The sequence below is a fragment of the Danio aesculapii genome, chromosome 25 (assembly GCF_903798145.1).
Source record: "Danio aesculapii chromosome 25, fDanAes4.1, whole genome shotgun sequence".
Classification (NCBI taxonomy): domain Eukaryota; kingdom Metazoa; phylum Chordata; class Actinopteri; order Cypriniformes; family Danionidae; genus Danio; species Danio aesculapii.
The window spans coordinates 26,565,684-26,585,287 of NC_079459.1; the positions used below are offsets into that span (position 1 = coordinate 26,565,684).

Here is a 19,604-nt window from a genome sequence, read left to right on the forward strand (position 1 = left end):
ATTGGCTGTAGGTAGTGTGGGTGTGTCTTAATATTTCGTTTCGCTTAAATATTGATTCTAGTATGTATTATTGCAACAGTTCTACAATCCCATTAAAAGCATACAGTTTTGAAGTTAATCTCCGTTTTCGTGGCGTTTATAAATCGAAGATTCGTCCTAGAAAACAAACACGTCTTGTTTATATCGACATTCAGTGTAGCCAATCAGCGCTCAGCGCTGGATTTTGATCGACAGCTCCTCTACCTCAGGTGGGGGTTGGGGCTGTTGAAGTTGATAACGCCGCCATCTTGAAAAGTGAACTCTGATGGTCTCTCTTTTCGCGCCTGTCACAATCTGTTATAAACACCTTATTTTTTCATACCTCTCCCCGTTTTTCTTTTTTATTCCGGTGACCGTTTTACCTTAAGGTTCGCCAGTCTTCATGCCGGGCTTTGGGAGTATTCCGCTTTCTTAATCGGTACGTATTTGTGTTATGTGTGTCTCTGTTAGCTTAGCATTAGCCAGCTGCACTTCTCTGTTTTGCCGAGTCAGAATAGGTTGTATTTTCAACACTTTATCTTATTTATCTAAATAATGCTCGCGTATAAGATGTGTACGGCATATTTAAACCCACATGGGCTCTATAAAAGTTTCAAATCTGTATTATCTTCCCGGCGGAAGCTCAGTGTCGGCCAAAGCCGGGCCCGACATGCCGAAAAACTTCAGAAAGTGAGTCACAAAGGTTGTGTGTCAAAAGCCAGTGAGCTGTCCACCTAGACAACACTCTGCGGTAAGGAAACCTCGTATGAAGGTCCCATTAGAATGTTCTTACTGAACTTGCTTAGCCCAAAGTGCTGTCTATGCAGACAGCTCACCAGTATTTAAGGCACAGTCAGATGAAACCCCTTTTAAAATCATATTCAGGAGTCAAGGTTAGTTTTGGCTTTAGTTTAAAACGTCACTAGTTGTTTCGTAATGATGCTTTAGGATTTATCTGAAGAGTAAGAATTTAATATGCGTTTTAGTGGTCATTTTAAACACAACCCTCAAGCTTTGTTCAATATAACGTTATGTACAGGTCGGTGTTATTTGGCTCATGTCTTTTTGTCTTGTAAGAAGTGATTGGCGTCTGTTACCACGCTCACCCTTGTAAACAGTCTAGTTGTTTTGACATGGCAGCACATTTTTCTAGTGCACTGAGGCAGATCATCTTTTCAGACTTGATTCTGAGTGCAACCGGAGGACTTGTGGTGGTGGCGGTTGTTGTTGTGGCCTCTGGGATGCTGGAGAGGTTTGGCAACACTTTTTATAGCCCCAGAGAGGGAGTCACGAGGATTTTCTTCAGCACAGTTACTCAAGCTGAATGGTACAGGTGATCTGATGCAGTTTGTTGTTCTTCGAACTTTTTGCACAGGATAAAGTTGGTGGAAGTGAATCTGGAACAACTACATACTCTAACGATGAATAGTCTAGGCCAGAAGTATATTATGTGCTTGATGCTTTTATGCATTTACGTATACCATTATATTGGCATAAATATAGTCTCAGATGCTTTTAAAGTAGCTGCGGTGTAAGTGCAGCTATACAATCAAATAAGATCTGTCTGGTTCACCGCTGCACATTTATTTAAAACTCGTTGTGCTACATGCGTCACTGTCATGACTAATGAGTTCGGTATCAGAGGATGTGCTACTGATAATCATCTATCACTTTGATGCACTGTAATTGTTGCTTGTCACTCATGCTATTTTTATATGTCAACATTGTAATTTTCAGGACTTTCATTCAACTGTTAAGTGTCTACAATTTCGGAAAGTTGACTTTTTGGTTTACGCTGCATTTGTTTGATCAAAAATACAGAAAAGTGTCATGAAAAATACTAGCGCTTGTAATTGTATCACCTTTTTATTTAATGATTTAGGAATTATTATTATTTGTTTTTTTCACAAAAACATAACATGTTCAATGCTGATACATGCACCAAATCAGCTTATTAGAATGATTTCTGTACGATTATGTGACCATGAAGACTAATAATGGTGCTAAATATTCAGCTTAACGCTTTAACTGCCTGCTTTACCAAATTGATGACCATATTCTGACAGTTTTAAATAATGGTTAACACTACACAGCATTGTTGATTTACAAATAAATCAAAGAAACATAATCCTGTTGCACTACTACACTTGATTTTGGTTTTATTGTTAAAAAAAAGAAAGAAAATGTGTTAAATGAGAATCTGAAATATTTTATTGCATACTTCAAAACATAATGGTGATTTTAGTATTTAAAATCGTTTTATTTTGATTGTATTTTTAAATAAATTAGTCTTACACTTCATATTTTTCATACTACATGTATTAAATCTGATACTTGTACCATAAACCGACCATTTTGGCAGAGGTTGATATTTTAGAAATTCAAAAAAATTGAGTGTGTTACCTAGCGACATTAGGAGAAAAGAAATGCAATCCAAAATTGTTTTTCTTGGTGGGGTATGTTAAAATAGTCATAACGTACAGTTTCTTTGAAGGTCATTTGATGCAATTAAAACATTTTAAATAGGATTAATTATTTGTAGATAGATAAAAGACAGGACGCCCCATTTTTGTATAAAATTTACAAAAGTAACGTGTGAGTAAAATTTAAAAATATGTTAACTAATATTCTATCTCATGGAGTAGAAAATATTTCTATTTAGAAAAATATATAAACAGCCCATATATATTCAGATGTACAAGTGATTATACAAAATTATAATATGCATTAAATGAATAACTTCTTGCTTCTTGGTACAAATTTAGCGATTAGAAAGCTAATGGCAAAATATAAATATTTAAAATGTTTTTGCTTGATCTTTTCCATTTTTAATAGTGTTATAATGTGTTGATTTTTTTATTTTTTAGTTTTTTATTGCGTCTGACAATATTTTTTTGGATATTTTGAGCTGTTGCTATGCTAAATAATGTTATTTGTATGTCTTGTAAATCATGATAACAATGTAGTATAGTCATTACAGGGGAAAAAGTGAAATGTGAACCATTTTAAACCCCACGTGTGGAAAAAATCAAGATTGATCACACTTATTTTGATGCTTAAATCCCTTTTCTACTTCTGTGCCTACATCAGAGTTTACTAGAACTGCTTGGTATTCTAGCACAAATGAAAGCTGATACTAAAAATATGAATACATGGCGGTTTCAGTAAATCGTGAGTTGTGTGGTAATTCAGTAGTGATGTCTATCACATTTAGCTGCTGCTTTTCTTTCTTTTTTATTTTTAGAGAAAATATTCCTAAAATGTTTTGTGTTTTTAAAATCTGTAGAAATTGACCGCGCATGTTTGCTGGAGAATGGATGGAGGCCAATGTCAAAGCTCTTTTGGGTAAACCTAAACCAACCCCCTTAGTCTATTAATAAGCCTTTCCTTCCTCTTAGCCATTCATGAAAGTCAAGATGGCTGCTTGCCTGCGTTTGTAACCTTTCACCTCAGTGGTGCGAGTCCATCCACCTTGTAGACTGGAAAAACAGTCTCTCGTCTCGATCTTTAATAATGCATCGCTGCCTGCTGCTGTCTTCAGTTATAATAATAGGATGCCAGAGCTGTCAAATGGACATTTGCATTTAATCTGGCATCATTTCATTTCAGGCATTACATCACGTGTACCTTTCTTGAAAGAACTGCTAACTAAAAGAAAAATGAAACCGCAACGTCATGTTCAGATTGAGATAGTAATCATTACAAACCATTTAAAAGAGGTAGTCTGGTAAAAGTGAAGCAGTATTTCTTTTTTTCTGTTGCTAGGCTGTCACAACAAGGAACTTGTTTGGTTTTCTCAGCTGCCTTTAATACAGTTTCCCCACAAACAAAACTACTGTTTGTTTTGTCAATGCAAACTTGTGCATTGTTTCTGTATGAAATCATGCTCTTTTCATAGAGTTAGAATAGATTTAACATTTGGAGTTTGTTTGTTTAAATATTGACCATTTGAGAGCCTGACAAACTGGAAAATAATCTCTCATTCTTATGTTATGTGTGTGTTTTTTTTTTAATGCCATGACTAAAAATAGCTGTCATTTGCAGTAAAAACATAAAACATAAATTCACATAAAACATAAATTCACATAAAACATAAATTCACAGAAAAAGTGTACGTTAACATTTATATTGAAACGCCCATTTATATTTTCTAAAACTACTAAAAGCAAAGTTAAGGGATAAAAAAAAAAATTGATTTGTAAACATTTGATATTTCTAATGATGAAAATCAACATGCGTTAAGGATGTGACCAAGCGGCAACCTCCTACTCTTCCTCATGAAGTTAATACGGAGGTAACTGAAACTGCAATTCATCGACTCTCCTTTAGGGGGCTGGCTCCAGGAAGTCCAGATGTTCACTGACTGCAATTCTAAATTGGCTAATTTTTCAGCTGATAAAAACGTTTACAGCCTGGTACAAAATATGGTTTTGGTGCATATAGCTAATATTACCCTTCATGACAACTGTGAGGGGGTGAATTCTTTTCATAACTCATCTGTTTCGTTTTTATTAAGTTTGCATAATTAAGGGAGTGGCCACTTGAGTGACCGCTAGCTCTCGCTGGTTATGCCTGGATTTCATAAAAAGCCTTGCATTTACTAACACAGACTATATTTGAAGTATTTGGGCGTTATTTGCGTTTTCCTCCTATAGTAAAAACGTCATGAAAACAATGCTTAGTGGCTCAATATATTACAGCAGTGTTTTTAAGAGACTAAATACTTTATTGATATAGTGTAAAACCAAACACATGTGGTCAGAACACAAACGAGTCGCAGGTAATGAAGTATTAAGAGTAAGAAAAGCCCATCTAAGCAAAATATTAGCAGGTTTCTGTAGCTCCACTGATGCTCTGCCTCTTTGCGCTTTTTTGATCAGCTTTGATCGGTGCGATGACATGCGAACAAAATGATGACGGTTGGCCACACCTACTTGTAGCTTAATATGCGCGCTTCAGAAACCTATGGGTGATGTTATGGATACAACATCTGCATCTTTTAGTTTTTGGATGTGACCAAAAAAGTATGCAAGTTTGCAGTATACAACATACTTTGTAGAAATTCTGGGAATTAAACTGCACAATCCAAAATAAACAATGCTAATCAAAAGGATGAGTCGTTTCTCTATAGAACAAAAATGATTGATTTTATTGGACTTTTTCTGCATTTATGAGGAAAAATCTTCGTTGTGGATGTGAGATCTCTTCGTTATGGTTATGACAGATGTGAAATTGCCACTTGTGAGACTTTGTCAGTGTCAAACAATTATATATGATTTACCAGAGACATTTTTGAGTATTTTCGCAGTACTGTAAAATACAGGCCTGCACAAAAAAAAACTTTAGCTATTTTGGTAAACTTTTTTTTCATGGCAAGGCTGACATTTGCATGGAATTACTCCAAAGCTAATGACTAATCAGTGTTTCCGCTAGGATTTTTTCCAGCTGTGGCGGCAGACTCTGTTGGGCCTTTAACACAGATGTACCAACTACCTGTAGCGTTATTTCATTGACAAATGTCGTGAGCACAGTTTTACAAGTAGAGATCGCATTCATGTAATACGAGCATGTCAATCTCTGTGCTCGAGCGCCAATTTCCTCTGTTCGCACGCCCTCAAATATACGCTGCTCAAGTCCAGATTTTTTGTGCGCTCACAAATAAACGCTGCTGAAGTGCGATTTAGTGCATTTATGTAACAAGTATGACTCCAACATTTATTAGATTTGCTAGGAATATCTATGAATGTCTTCAATAGACCTACAGAGCGGCGTTAATGCGTCCTGAAGTAAAGTGAAACGATTATAAACTCCAGCAAGATAAAGTCATTGTATGCAGAGCCATAGACCTTTATCCTTAAATAAAACATAATTATGGAAACTGTGTTCATCATAACTGAAAGCTACGTTGTGTTTGCTGGCCTCACACACCTGTCAATCAGTCAGCATGTCACCTTAAAAGGTTAAACAAATAAGCACAGCACTAGTACGGTTACAGAAAAGTTAGCGCTGTTATAGTTCACTTACCTTTTAATCCGTTTTGGTGCGATTATAACCCTCTATTTAAAAATAACGACTGAATGTTTTGAATGAGAAGCTGTAATGTAGCCGTGGCGGGATGAATTTTGGTGTGGTGCCCCACCATGGAAGAATGAATGTAGTGGAAACCATGCTAACCTTTGAATTATTATTATTATTATTATTACTATTATTATTATTATTATTATTTTATTTTAGTTAAAGGAGACACGTTTGACTGTTCTCTGAAAGGCATTTACACAAGTATTGTCTGTTCTCTCTTCCAGGTGTGTGTTGAGTGTTTTTGCTGTGGCAGAGGACATTCCTGCTGCATGTGTCCTTTACTCAAAGGTCTGTCCAGTTTCTACCGCCTGTGGTGCCTGTAATGGGCCAGAAGTCCCAAAGAGCACAAGCATTATTTTATTTTTAATCAGAGTTTTTACTCTCTGGTCTCTGCTACACTCAGGTAAAGCCTATGGGGTAGTTATTAGAATACCCAAATGCATGAGCACAACTGCATTTCACTCTCACTTCCTGCATCTGAAAGCCACCCACTCGCATTTCTGCGTTCTTCAGCAGCACCATGTTTTGGAAGTTTGATCTGCACTCGACGTCCCACATCGACACGCTACTGGAGAAGGATGACGTTACGCTGACCGAGGTGATGGACGAGGAGGACGTCCTGCAAGAGTGCAAGGCTCAGAACCACAAGCTCGTCGACTTCCTGGTGAGGCCGCAGTGCATGGAGGATCTGGTGGTCTACATCACCCAGGAGCCCAACGATGACGTGGAGGAGAAGATAAAATATAAGTTAGTATCTCGACTGTTTGTTGTAGGGCCTAACGATATTGGAATATATATTTTTTATTCCGCAACATGAGTACAATTTCACCAGGTGACTTAATATTTCTGTTCGGAAAGAATTTATTATGTTAGATTGATTAGGTTGTGCAGTGGGAATGCATCTTTATAAACTCGAATAAACAGACTGTGAATACAATAAAGAAAAAGATACAATTGAAATAAACAGTTAAACAGTGTTAATCGTTCTCCAAGTCTATCAGTATTTAGTAATTGAAACTAAGATTACTCGTTATTAAAGTTAAGATGCTACAATTTCTTAATCTTTATACAATCACAGGCTTAAAAAACACATGCAAAGATAAATTACAGTACAAGCTCAACATTATAATATCGATGCTGAAAGGCTAAATCGTGCAGCCCTAGTTTATTGTCTAGTTTGAGGTATATCAGATTATTAATTGACTTTTTGGCTTAATGTGTTAAAGGTATCCCAACATATCCTGTGAACTCCTGACCTCAGACGTTGGCCAGATCAACGATAGGCTGGGTGAAGATGAAAGTTTACTGATGAAACTCTACAGCTTCTTACAGAACGAGCCTCCGCTCAACCCACTGCTGGCCAGTTTTTTCAGCAAAGTCCTGAGCATACTTATTGGGAGAAAACCAGAGCAGGTGCGTGCCCAGAAAGGTTATGTCAGTCCTTCCAGAATTTTGTGACCAAAAAAGAAATTGATCTGAATTTTCAAAAATTTTGCGGCTTTAAAAAAATTATTATAGTTTTGCTGTGAAAATATACACAAATTTGCAGGTCTTGAGTCATAATTTTTTTTTGACCTTCAAGAACCATTAGTTTGTACTTTATATATAACGCAAACACTGAGAGAACTAAAGCCTGCTCTATCATTATTGGAAAATGAAACCAATTGTTTGAAAATAAATGCTAAGTAGTCTGTTTTTTTGACAGCTATTTAGTTATTTATTTATTGTTTTAAACCCTTTATTATTTTTTTATTGACAAAAAACTGCATACATACAGTACCACCTAATCCTTACAAGAAAAAGATGGACCACATATCAATATGGTCTTGGAAGTAATCTATCACAGTAAAATTACTCAACCCTACTTCCCACCCCAACATTAATCAAAATTTGTGGAAGGTTCATAAAAAAATAATTATATTATACATGAGTAACATTTACAATCATTATATGGAACTGGCTGAGACAAAAATTAGAAATTGAAGCAAGGTGTACATGGACGATGAGAGCAAAAGAGAAAGTATAAAAGAAATAGATAAATTAACATACAATAGTCTTGTAAAGTTTTATTTTTTTATTTTTACAACTATTTGAACATGGAAATGGAATTGTTGCAGAGCCTGCACTCTTATGTATGTACATGTTTGTATGTATGTATGTATGTATCTATGCATGTATGTGTGTGTGTGAGAGAGTTGGGGCTACACTTACGATGAAAGATGGATATATACAATATATAGAAGTTAAGCGATTGATATAACTCATGTGGGCTACTTCAAACAGGCTTTGAATGTGTGTGCCGACAATATCATGATGCGCATCGCACGAGAAGCATGTATCGACAACCTGATGGTTTGGCACATTTATATGAACCTGTCCTATTTGCAACAATATAAATTTATGCAGATGGTGCTTTGTGGCATCCCGGGAATTTGAACACAGCCTTGACTGCCTAAAAATTGTAGGAAATCGAACAAATTGAACTAAATCTGATGTTTGCTGCTAGATCGTGGAGTTCCTCAGGAAGAGGGAAGACTTTGTGGATCTGATGATCAAACACATAGGGACCTCGGCCATTATGGACCTTCTGCTCAGAATGCTCACCTGCATTGAGCCACAGCAGCTTAGACAAGATGTATTGAATGTGAGTTCTTCTTTCCCTAATAAGTATTTGTAAGCTCTCTGTAATGATGTGTCGGTCTTGTTGCGGTAGAGTGGTTTGTTTTTTTGCATGCACTTTTGTTTTTGTGAAATCACGTATTAGTTATTTAATCCACTCACTGTCATTGTAATAGCACCTTACAGTTTCCTCTTCATCTGTTCTCCTGCAGTGGCTAAATGAAGAGAAAGTTATACAGCGGCTGGTTGATATGGTACAGCCATCACAAGATGAGGATGTAAGTCCCGTCAAACAATCAATCACTTTATTTTATGGAGCATCTATGTTGTATGGTGTTTTTAAAGGGGTGGTCCACCATGATATCATATTTTAAACTTACATATTGAACTAGTTCATGTCTAATGTAGCTGTGTGAACATAAACATCTCTGAGTGCAATACACACAAAGTTCAATGCAAAGGGGGGAGACATTGATTTTACAGAGATAGCTCAGCAAAGCCTAGAGCGAACAAAGTTTGGGGACTACAAAAAAATACATACGGGCTAGTGACATCACAAACTCTTCATACATCTTGTGCATACACCCTGAGCAGCGAAGGGGCGTGGCCAGAGTCGCTGTAATATTATAGCAGAGAAAGCTAAAATGGTGTCCAAATGCTGCTATTTTCACAGAGCTTGTTCTGTTTCTGTATTTGGGCTTCCAAAGGACATGACACATGGAGAGAGGTGCTTACAATTTAATTTGAATTATTTTTCAAAGAATTATAAAAAAAATATAGCTCTAGCTTTTGACAAAGGAGAACTTCCAGAAGCTCTCTTAGTTCAGTGCTGGATTCGGCTTAAAATTAAAGAGCTAGTAATTAACTTGATCGGAGTTTTATAATCTTGATATGCGATTGTAAACTGTTATAGAGGACAGAGAAAACAGGCCAAAGATGAGCTAAAGAGAACTTGCAGCTGGACTGTTGAAATATGTTAGCTGCAACGCTTACACAGTGAGCTCATGGTGGTAGTGCTTAATATTTATGGAGTTAGTATTTAAAATGATCGGCGGAGTTTGATCGCGACATCTAGTAATCAAATTTAAAATAAAAACTGAACTTAGCTGAGCAGGCGACCTAAACTAGAGCTACACTCGGCTAGCTAGAGAGCAACAGGAAACAGCAGGAGGAGCCTCCAAGGAGGAGCTGTAAACACACAATCTTCACCAGCACATGCAGTGTCTCTCTATGTGGCTGCTTTCTGTGCATTATACATCTTAAATAATGAACTCGCAAATGATATGTGAACATTTCATATTACTTCCACATGCTTATTCCGAATATGTCAAAGACACTTGTCAGAATTTAATTTAGAGAGCAGGCGTGAGGTTCAGCTGTGTCTGTTTCATTTTCTGTCTGATTCAGGCTTAAACTGGTACAGCTAACAGCTACTCTGACTGACAGTATTTACACAGCGGAAAAGCATGTGCTTGTAGGGGTGTGATGATATTCCTGGTGACATGGAGCCGATCTGCGAATCACAGCACATTGTTAGCTGACCAATAAGAGCCTCTTGAGAACGGGCCTTTCGATGGAACTAGGAAATGTGACAGTCGTTTTCATGTTAGCTGAGTAGCTGTATATATTTAAAGTAAGATGTATGAAAAAAAACGTAATTGTCTACAAATAAAACATGAGCACACATTTCTTTATATATTATAAACACAACCAAACCTTAAAAATGCACTCTGGACCACCCCTTTAATAATAAATAAAAAAATAAAACGAAAGTGAAAGTGTTTCTATTTAAAAAAAAAAAATCAAGTAATGAATAATTAAATATTAACTGAAACTTATAGAAAAGGCTAATATTATGTAGTTATTTATGAATAAAACCTTAAGAATATGATGAATATTAACAAATAGCTAATGATAAACATTGGAGCCTGCAATTATTTATACCCATGGCAAATTCTGACTTAAAGTTTTTGTGTGTGTATATTTTCCACAATGATGCCTCTTGTACATTGCCTCATCTTTTGGGAGAAGCCTGTGTCATTTCCCATAAATAAAAGTAACATTAAGTCAGAATTTACAAGGGGTATATGTCAGTACATGTCAATGATTTCATACATGTCATGAATATAATCTTGTCAATACATTCTTTACTTTTAACAGTTATTTTATTTAATATTTTAAAATACAAATAGTACTGAGTATTAATTATAGTAATTGTAGTAATATTATTCATTGTTTTACTTCTATGGTTGCATGGCTGACTGTCCCCTATTGTTATATCCTGATGAGCTGTTCCTGCTCACTAGCCGTGTAACAGTAATTGCTTGTTCCCTTCATATAGAGACACTCAAACGCGTCTCAGTCGCTATGTGAGATCATTCGGCTGAGCAGAGATCAAATGTTCCAGGTCCAGGGCAGCTCGGAGCCTGATCCCCTGCTGGCCACTCTAGAGAAGTGAGTTGCTCTGTTTCAATAACAGTCTATCTAGTGACTCCAGAAACTGGCATTTTTGGAGGGATTAAGGTTGAGCTCTAGTTTCAGGCTAACGCTTAAGTTCTGAATTGACCGTTTGTCTCCCTGTTCAGGCAAGAGACAGTAGAGCAGTTGCTGTCAAACATCTTCGACAAAGAGAAGAACGAGTCTGCCATAGTCAGTGTAATTCAGATTCTTCTAACCCTCTTTGAGACACGGAGACCAGCGTAAGTGCAGTTTTTTTTTTTCTTCTCTCTCCCTCAGGTTTCTTGGGTCTGTGTTCATGTCATAATTTTCGGTTTTCTCTTTCAGATTTGAAGGCCATTTGGAGATTTGCCCCCCTGGAATGAACCATCCATCATTCTCTGTCAATCAGAGCATTCTAGATGCCGTCAGACCCAGACTTAAAGATTTTCACCAGCTTTTGCTCGAACCCCCAAAGGTGAGCGGGAAAACACTGTGAAATGTGTTCGGGCGAAACTTTAGCACATTATATCAGCTGACCTCACTTAGAACGTAATCTCCGAATTCCTAATTACATTAAGCTCTGGACAACGAGACTTTGTGCCTGTGCTGATATAACCTGGCAGAGTCTTGGACCCTTTCAAAGAACAGCTTGTCTTGCGTGCATAGCTTAAATACATTTAAAGATGTATTTATGTACTCCGAAAACCCTTTTAACTTATTTAAAGGGATAGTTCGCTTAAATTATAATTGTCATCGTTTACTCACCCTTTACTGGTTTCTTTTTTCTGTTGAACACAAAAGAAGGTATTTTGAAAAATGCTGAAAACCTGCAACCATTGACTTCCATAGTATGTTTTTTTTTTCCTACTATGGAAGAGGTTACAGGTTTTCAGCTTTCAAGAAAGCTCATAGAAAGCTTTTTAGGGTGTTGTAGTTTGTGAAGATGTTGTTAAATGTTTACTACACATTAGGGGTTGCACTGACTAGTCGTGACACTTTTTGATTGACGTCGACTAGTTGCACTTTGCAGAACATGTGGTTTTTGACCTGAACTACATTGCAGCTCTACACACAGATGTAGGTTCACCGAATGAAACTGCCCTCGCATTATTGAAATTCATTTAAATGTTGTGGTTTTTTTATGTCCGTGTCAAAGATTCACGTAGACTTTATATTGTCAAACTGGTGTCAGCCAGTTAGATCGTGCCATGCAAATACTTTTGAGCAGATTATAGCCAATCACGCGTGAGCGTGGTAATGATACACGCAGTGAGGAGACTTCTGATAACCAAGATGAGCAGTAACCATGAAAAAGGCGTGAATTTAGCAAGATTTTGAGCAGCTTTTTGACCCAGGGCTCTGACAGAGTCGACACCTTTGTCTTTCATGCGTTATGTTGTTATGAAATAACTTGCCATGAATTGGTGTTGGATGTACTGTGTGCTGACAATATATGCAAGTATATGTTACTGTTACATTTTTAGTAGTACAAGACATGATCAATGTGTTGACTGGATTTTATTTTGCACTAAAATTAGCCCACGTGCTAATGTTGTGTTAACGAAATGGGCAGTGTTGACAGTGCATAAGTTGTCCCTTAAAAGTAGTCATTGGTAAGTGTTTTGTTTATGAGCTGTCAGACAGCATGTGTATTTCCTGCAAATAGCAAATTCTGGCATGTTGCAAAACATTTGCGTCTTGTTTTATTGATGACATCACCAGCGACTAGTCAACGTCAATTCGACTTTGATAACATAAAAGTAGGCTTCCAAAAATCTGAAGTCGTTCAACCCAGCTATACATTAAGGCTAAACGGTTTAGAAAAAATCTGGTATTGAGATGCTTTTTCTTCGATAAATATTGCGATATGAATACATAAGATTGTTTGAATAGCTCTATTTGGCAGTTTTCTGGAGAGTCTAACAGCATTCATGTACAGAAATAGAATAATCACAATGCAAAAAATGTTTTTCTTGCTTTGTCTTGTTGTCCAAATATCTAAAAATTTGTAGATCAAGGAAAAGGTTTTCACCTTCAGAAGAAATATGACAAAAGTAAGAGTTTTTTCCTTAAGCTAGCAAAATTATCTGCCAATGGGGTATGTAAAACAATCTTTTTTTTTGCTTTGAAATGTAGATACTTGGACTAGAATAAAACAAAAATAATAAGCAAGATTTTTTTGCATAAACTGTATAAATAATTTTATACAATTATTTCTTGTTACACCTCCAAACATCATATTTTTTTCTGCCCAAATGGTTTAACCCAGAGGTGCCCAAACTTTTACTTAGGAAGGGCCAAAGATTGAGGCTGGTGGGCCGAAGGTAAATATAGCTGCCATGGCTACTTGCTAATTTATTTAATAATATTTAAAAATATCTAGAAGATGATTGCTATTTATTAACCAATACATTTTTTATGTTTTATAATGAACTTATTACAGTAAAAACAATCTAATTTAGAACAGAATGGAGTTGCTTGCAGATGTCTTCTGCATTGTCCTCTATCTGTCAAGTGACAGTATTTACATTTTTCAAAGTATTTATTTACATATTTGTAATTAACATTTAAATAATACATTTAATTTCAGTTGGCTTTTTTTGTAGCTCAGCAATAAAACAAAACAAATTTAAACTAGAAATGACAATCTCTGTTAAAATCATTGGCCCCAACCCTGCCCATCATTCTTACTCTCTTCTCAGATGGGATGGTGGACTAAATCAAAAGTTACAATGGGCCAACTTTGGCCTGTGATCCCTAGTTTGAGCATCTCTAGTTTAACCTCTCTGAAAATGCTCAGTCACAGGCCTTAAAAACACATGCAAATGATAAACTTTCACTCTATTATGGTTAGCAGTGACTCTACAAATCCCTTGTGTTATGTTGCTCATGGTCAACTATGATACCGACTCAACATTGCATATCTTGATATGTGACTGTTGTGGGTCTGCACATTGCAATATCGATGTTTAAACGATAGCATATTGTGCAGCTCTACTATACATCTGCCATATAATAACCATTGCAGTTGGTATGGCAATAAACATACACTATAACGATGAAGTGTAGATTTTGATGTTATAATTTTTGTATTTTTTCAAGGTCAATTGAACTTTGCTGTTTTATTTATCTAGTTGTTTGTTTGTTTGTTTGTTTGTTTGTTTTTTTAATCAGAAAACTGTCTTGAACACCACATGGGGAGTGTTGGATCCACCGGTGGGAAATACTCGTCTTAATGTAGTGCGACTAGTGACCAGCCTTCTACAAACCAACACGCATATCATCAACCAGGAGCTCATCGCCCTCAACACATTGGGAGTCATACTAGTGAGTGTTTTGAGAGCTTTGTGTAATGTTTGCTGTGTGGAAAAAAAAAACTAGTGGTTAGCCATGGTTTTTTCAACACACAACAAAAATGACAGTGGCAAGAAAACGTCAGTAAAGAAAGCATCTGATTATAGTGTTATGTATATTTTTGTGCAAGCTCTGAATTTTTTTTCCATCTACAGGACATGTACTTTAAATACTTATGGAATAATTTCCTGCACACGCAAGTAGAAATCTGTACAGCGATGATCTTAGCGATGCCTTCAACCCAAAGTGAATCTCCCGAAATCAACAGAGAAAACGACCAAGAGCCCATACGAGAAAACATCCTTATCAAACATGTGAGTTTATCATGTTCCTACCTATTCACTGTTGGAAACCCAACGCTGTTAGCATCACACATTAAAGTTTAATGCAATCTTCTCCGTTCTGACCCGCAGCTCTTTCAGAAGTGCCAGTTAATACAAAGAATTCTTGATGCCTGGGGATCAAACGAGAAGGAGCAGTGAGTAACTCTTACATCTGATTGGTCTGTTACGTGTAATTTAAAAGGGACCATCCTGTTTTGTACATCTGGTCTTGTCTGGAGAAGTCTTTAATGATCCTTCGTATTTATTTATTTTTTTTCTCCTATCAGGACTGAGGGTGGGCGACGGAGAGGGTACATGGGTCACCTGACCAGAATAGCAAATTCTATAGTGCACAACAGTGACAAGGGTCCCAATGGGTCACAAATTCAGCAGCTCATCTCAGGTCAGTCTATTGGTGGGTTCACACTAGACGCACACATTTACATGTTAAAGAGTAACTATGATGAAAGTCAACTTTTGGAAGCTGTTTGGACAAAACTGTGTGTAGGTATAGTGTCTCCAGTCATATTGGGGTGATATAAAGACAATAAATCTCTTATTGAAATTTTCTGACATTAAAATAGGATCCAAATCGCTCCAAATTTGAGGCCTAAGGTGTAAAACTGGTGCTTTTTAGGTCAGAGGCGCTAATAGATGTCCTGCAGCGCTATTTGCTCGAATGAGGCGGTGCAAATTGAGCATTTCGCACGTTTAACACTTGATTCGCTCGAGTTGGGAGATCAGAACTTTGTCCGACATCCATGCTGCGTTTACCAATCAGGAGCTTGCTCTTGTATGTGCTTGATTATGACGTAGTGCCTGTTGTTGGTGTCCTGAGTGTAAATCCTCATTCCGAAATCGGACATCTCATCAAACTGGGATTGACTCAGTTTGAAGCACTGCTGAAAGCTTCCATCATTCAGGGACAATTTCTAGAGGAGTTAATGAACTCATAAGCCGGGTGCACCTCTGAAATGATCTAATGAACTCAAGACATGGCGCCGGATGAATCTACGCTGTTTTCAGAATTCTTAAAGCACAGCTAATAAAATCCATGTTAGCCATTTAGCAATGAAACGATACGCCGGGCTGACTGAACCCCTGCCCATGACGTGAATCGACATCTATTGTGAAGTATATTTTTATGTGCAAATTTGACAGGTTAATGAAATGAGTAAAGTGTGAAAGTGTGAAAGTGTGAACACAGCTTAACTGCATGAACATTTATTTCATTATTATTTATTCATTTTTTTTTTTCAAGATTAATTCCAACACCATTTTCACTTCTGTTTTCTGACTTGCAGAGCTTCCAGAGGAGGACAGGGAACGATGGGAAGCCTTTACTTCAGGACAGCTAGCAGATACAAACAAGAAAAACACTGTAGATTTAGTAAGTGGTTTGTTCTTTAATGGCTGCTTTTGTTTTAGGATGCTGAAATCTCATAAAGCTCAATTTGTATGCTAGTTTTGCATTTTGGGTTTGTTTGCACCCAAATAAAATCATTTTAATGGTATATATTAGGCTATTTTTGACTTATTTGATTGGAAACTTTGCATTGAGTGAATTTAAAAGAAATTTCAGTGTTGAAAGATGAAGAATTGACACTTTTGTTAATGCTGCAATGAAGTCAATTGATAAAGAGGAGTTTATCTACAAACTATTCAAACTTTGTTAATCTATGGTTAATAAAATTAATTATACGCGCACCTAGATCCAAAATTCCCCAAAACTACTACTTGTTAAAAGTTTGCATGCCAAAAAATGTATTTTTGTTTAATGTTGTATGTATTTCTTCTGTCTCAATTAAATGATTCTTAAATGTAACTTCTAAAAGTTATCATCGCTTTCCTCTAATTTCTCAGGTCAACACACACCACATACACTCATCTAGCGACGATGAAGTCGATTTCAAAGACAGCGGGTTTCATCAGGACTCCTCTTTACAGCAAGTAAGTCTGTGCCTGGATGAGCTCACAGGCTGCTTTTAATTGTAACATCTGAGAGCTAATGATAAGAAACGTCCCGTAAAGCTAATTCAGATCATCATTGCATGTACAAATAGCTTTTCGATGCTTAAATGCTATCAGCTGATTTGAAATGAAGCTTCATTGTAGTGTCAAGACTATATCATTATCATTGGTCCTGGGTTTGCCAGGCCTTTTCTGATTATCAGATGCAACAAATGACGTCCAATTTTATTGAGCAGTTTGGCTTCAATGACGAAGAGTTTGCCGATCAGGACGATGTCGGGGAGTAAGTACCCATCGTGCATGATGCTTTTCAGATTTACAGATCAGTTCGGGAGGGGGTTAGCATTAGTACCTCGGGCTTATGTTGGGGTTTTTGTGTGTGTATGTGTGTTAAATCATGAATCATATGGTTTAAATTATATCTGATTACCTAAATGTCTCCGTTTCTGATTATCTGAGTGGATTGGTGTACTTGGTGACTGTTGCACTTTTAAATTGGCTTTTTTTTGGGTTAGTTGTGCTTAAGGTGATGGATTTTGTTACATTAAGCTTTCGTTTTCCTCTGCATATAAGAAAACTAACATCTGTTCTTGTTAATCTTGCAGTATTCCCTTTGATAGAATATCAGACATCAATTTTTCCTTGAATACAAACGAAAGTGTAAGTAAACATTTATTTATTTATTTATTTAGATCAAATGAGCTGATTTAATTGGAAAGCTCATGATGTGTCTTCATAGTTTGCTCCTGCTGTGCTCACAGGCAAACGTGGCACTCTTTGAGGCCTGCTGTAAGGAGAAGATCCAGCAGTTTGAAGATGCCGGCTCAGATGAGGAGGATATATGGGATGAGAAAGATGTCACTTTCGCCCCCGAAGCTCCGAGACGTCCCAGGTATTATATCCATTTTATTATCTTTCTAACAAATCTTTGTTGTTTTTTGTTTTCGTTTACCATGACTTTATTTGCAGGAGCTCGGGAAGTACAGATAGCGAGGAGAGTACAGACTCGGAGGAGGAGGATGGGAAGCGAGACCCATTCGAGTCCACTAACGCCACCTCTGATGACAGAATGGAAGTGGATTCTGGGGATGGTGAGAGGAGTTGTTTGATGCCATTTTAGTCACCGTTGAGTTTTTATATTTGTGTTTCGCCGATTGCACCGCTCTGCATATTTTGCAATTCTCATATATGTCAACATTGGGATGTAAAAATAGAAGATGCCCTCTCCCACAAAAAAACAAAACCTCAAACCTACCCACAAGATTTCCACAGAGTCTTACAAAGTCTTAAAGTCTAAAATTTAAAAATCGAAATTTTAGGCCTTAAAAAGTCTTAAATTTGCTGTTCTAGGTCTTAAATATTTTTGCGCATGTCTTATTTTTCAGATGTCCATGTAACACTAAAGCTAATGCTTAATTAAATCCTTTTTATTGTTGTTGCTTGGATTTCATAGTGTTGTAGTTTATTTCGCTAGTCCAAATGTAATTTGCACTAGCGAATGTGAATGTCGCTGTGTTTGCGGAGGTTCGCTTTGGGTGCACGCGACATGATTTCAGCTGGTGGAGCTCACAAATTTTTTTTTAACTCGGTCAAACAAAGTTCGGCAAAGGGAAAGGAGGAAAGTTTTTGTAAAAGTTTGGAAAAACCTGAGGGATAAGTTTGTTAAAACAAAAAAGAGGCCATGCAAAAATTGAGACCCAGGTGGTTTTAATATTACAGAATGTTTTTCCACCAGTCATAGGTTTTACACTGATGTATATGTTACAATTTTGAATTTAAAACAATTTAGAAGTTACAAACTAAAATTAAGTAACAAATTATGTCTTTGATAACTGGAAAGGAATATTTGAACCTCTCGGTTTACTGATGCCCAATTTCTAGACTTTAGGAATGGAATGTTGGACCATTATTGCCTTTTTAGCTTATAAGTAGAGGACAGAAACTAGCCAGACAGTAATGTGTGAATTGTTGAGTGGGCAAAATAAAATAAAAAACGTCAGTATTTTTTAGTGAGTGTAGTTTTTTTTTTTTTTTGCTTTTTGCCACAATAAAAAAATATAATTGTAGAGCAACCCATGTTCTGTTGCCATTTAATATTTAACTTTAGTAGGTAGAACTATCTTGAAGCAAGTGATGCATCAAAGTTTGATTTAAATAGATCTTGAATGGTTATGACAATCACTATAATAAATTATAAAAATAATATAAAAACAATTAGTTTAAAAATCTTGACTGATATTAATAATATGACGTAGTTTCGGAAACTTTCTACTTCTCTGTTTATTCGTCTGATTTTTCTGTCTCTTTCTTTTGACCGCCCCCTGTCATTTGAAAGAATATTTCAGTGGCGAATGTGTCAAGTATAAAAGCCTCGTCCGTTTCGTGAGGTGTGCAATGTGGCGACAGGCAAAAGTATAAATTCAGCCTTAAGATGTTTGTTTGTTTGTTTTTTCTGTAGTTCAATGGTGCATCTAACCTGTCTTAGGGCTGTGCAATTAATCAAATATCCGATTTCGATTTTGGCTTCAAATGATAATGAAAAAGCATTAATCGAGATTAAAAAAAAAAACCTTTCCAGTTGTACACATTTGTTCCTCTGCAAAGCTCCAGTTCCATGTGAAAATGACTAAAAGCATGTGCTGTAATGCAACTTTTGCAGCACGGGATGCGCAACATTCATATTTTTAAAGACGCAAAAAAACACATGCTCTTGTGTGTGTGCGCGCGCCGCGCTTAGCCTCGGACTGGCTCGGAGACGAGTAAAACACACACATCTTATGCCATCTTAATGTGAGCGCTTTA

The 19,604-nt window shown here is 36.7% G+C and overlaps 1 protein-coding gene across 11 annotated transcripts in view; it reads left to right on the top strand.

The window, feature by feature from the left end:
* The first annotated feature begins 269 nt into the window (after window positions 1-269).
* The window catches only part of ppp6r3 (protein phosphatase 6, regulatory subunit 3), a 30,338-nt gene continuing 11,003 nt past the window's right edge, over window positions 270-19,604 (top strand). For 2 of the 11 annotated variants that reach the window (XM_056451442.1, XM_056451445.1), the window contains exons 1-19: window positions 270-457; window positions 6,321-6,499; window positions 6,610-6,843; window positions 7,323-7,509; window positions 8,603-8,740; window positions 8,928-8,993; window positions 11,057-11,169; window positions 11,301-11,414; window positions 11,500-11,629; window positions 14,329-14,481; window positions 14,664-14,822; window positions 14,922-14,986; window positions 15,119-15,246; window positions 16,136-16,221; window positions 16,695-16,781; window positions 16,988-17,085; window positions 17,408-17,462; window positions 17,564-17,694; window positions 17,772-17,893. In XM_056451442.1, the coding sequence (XP_056307417.1) occupies window positions 6,617-6,843; window positions 7,323-7,509; window positions 8,603-8,740; window positions 8,928-8,993; window positions 11,057-11,169; window positions 11,301-11,414; window positions 11,500-11,629; window positions 14,329-14,481; window positions 14,664-14,822; window positions 14,922-14,986; window positions 15,119-15,246; window positions 16,136-16,221; window positions 16,695-16,781; window positions 16,988-17,085; window positions 17,408-17,462; window positions 17,564-17,694; window positions 17,772-17,893 (2,059 nt within the window). In that variant the 5' untranslated portion in view covers window positions 270-457; window positions 6,321-6,499; window positions 6,610-6,616. The remainder of the gene's footprint in view (window positions 458-6,320; window positions 6,500-6,609; window positions 6,844-7,322; window positions 7,510-8,602; window positions 8,741-8,927; window positions 8,994-11,056; window positions 11,170-11,300; window positions 11,415-11,499; window positions 11,630-14,328; window positions 14,482-14,663; window positions 14,823-14,921; window positions 14,987-15,118; window positions 15,247-16,135; window positions 16,222-16,694; window positions 16,782-16,987; window positions 17,086-17,407; window positions 17,463-17,563; window positions 17,695-17,771; window positions 17,894-19,604) is intronic. The other 9 variants (XM_056451444.1, XM_056451447.1, XM_056451449.1 and 6 more) reach the window with 6 other exon arrangements.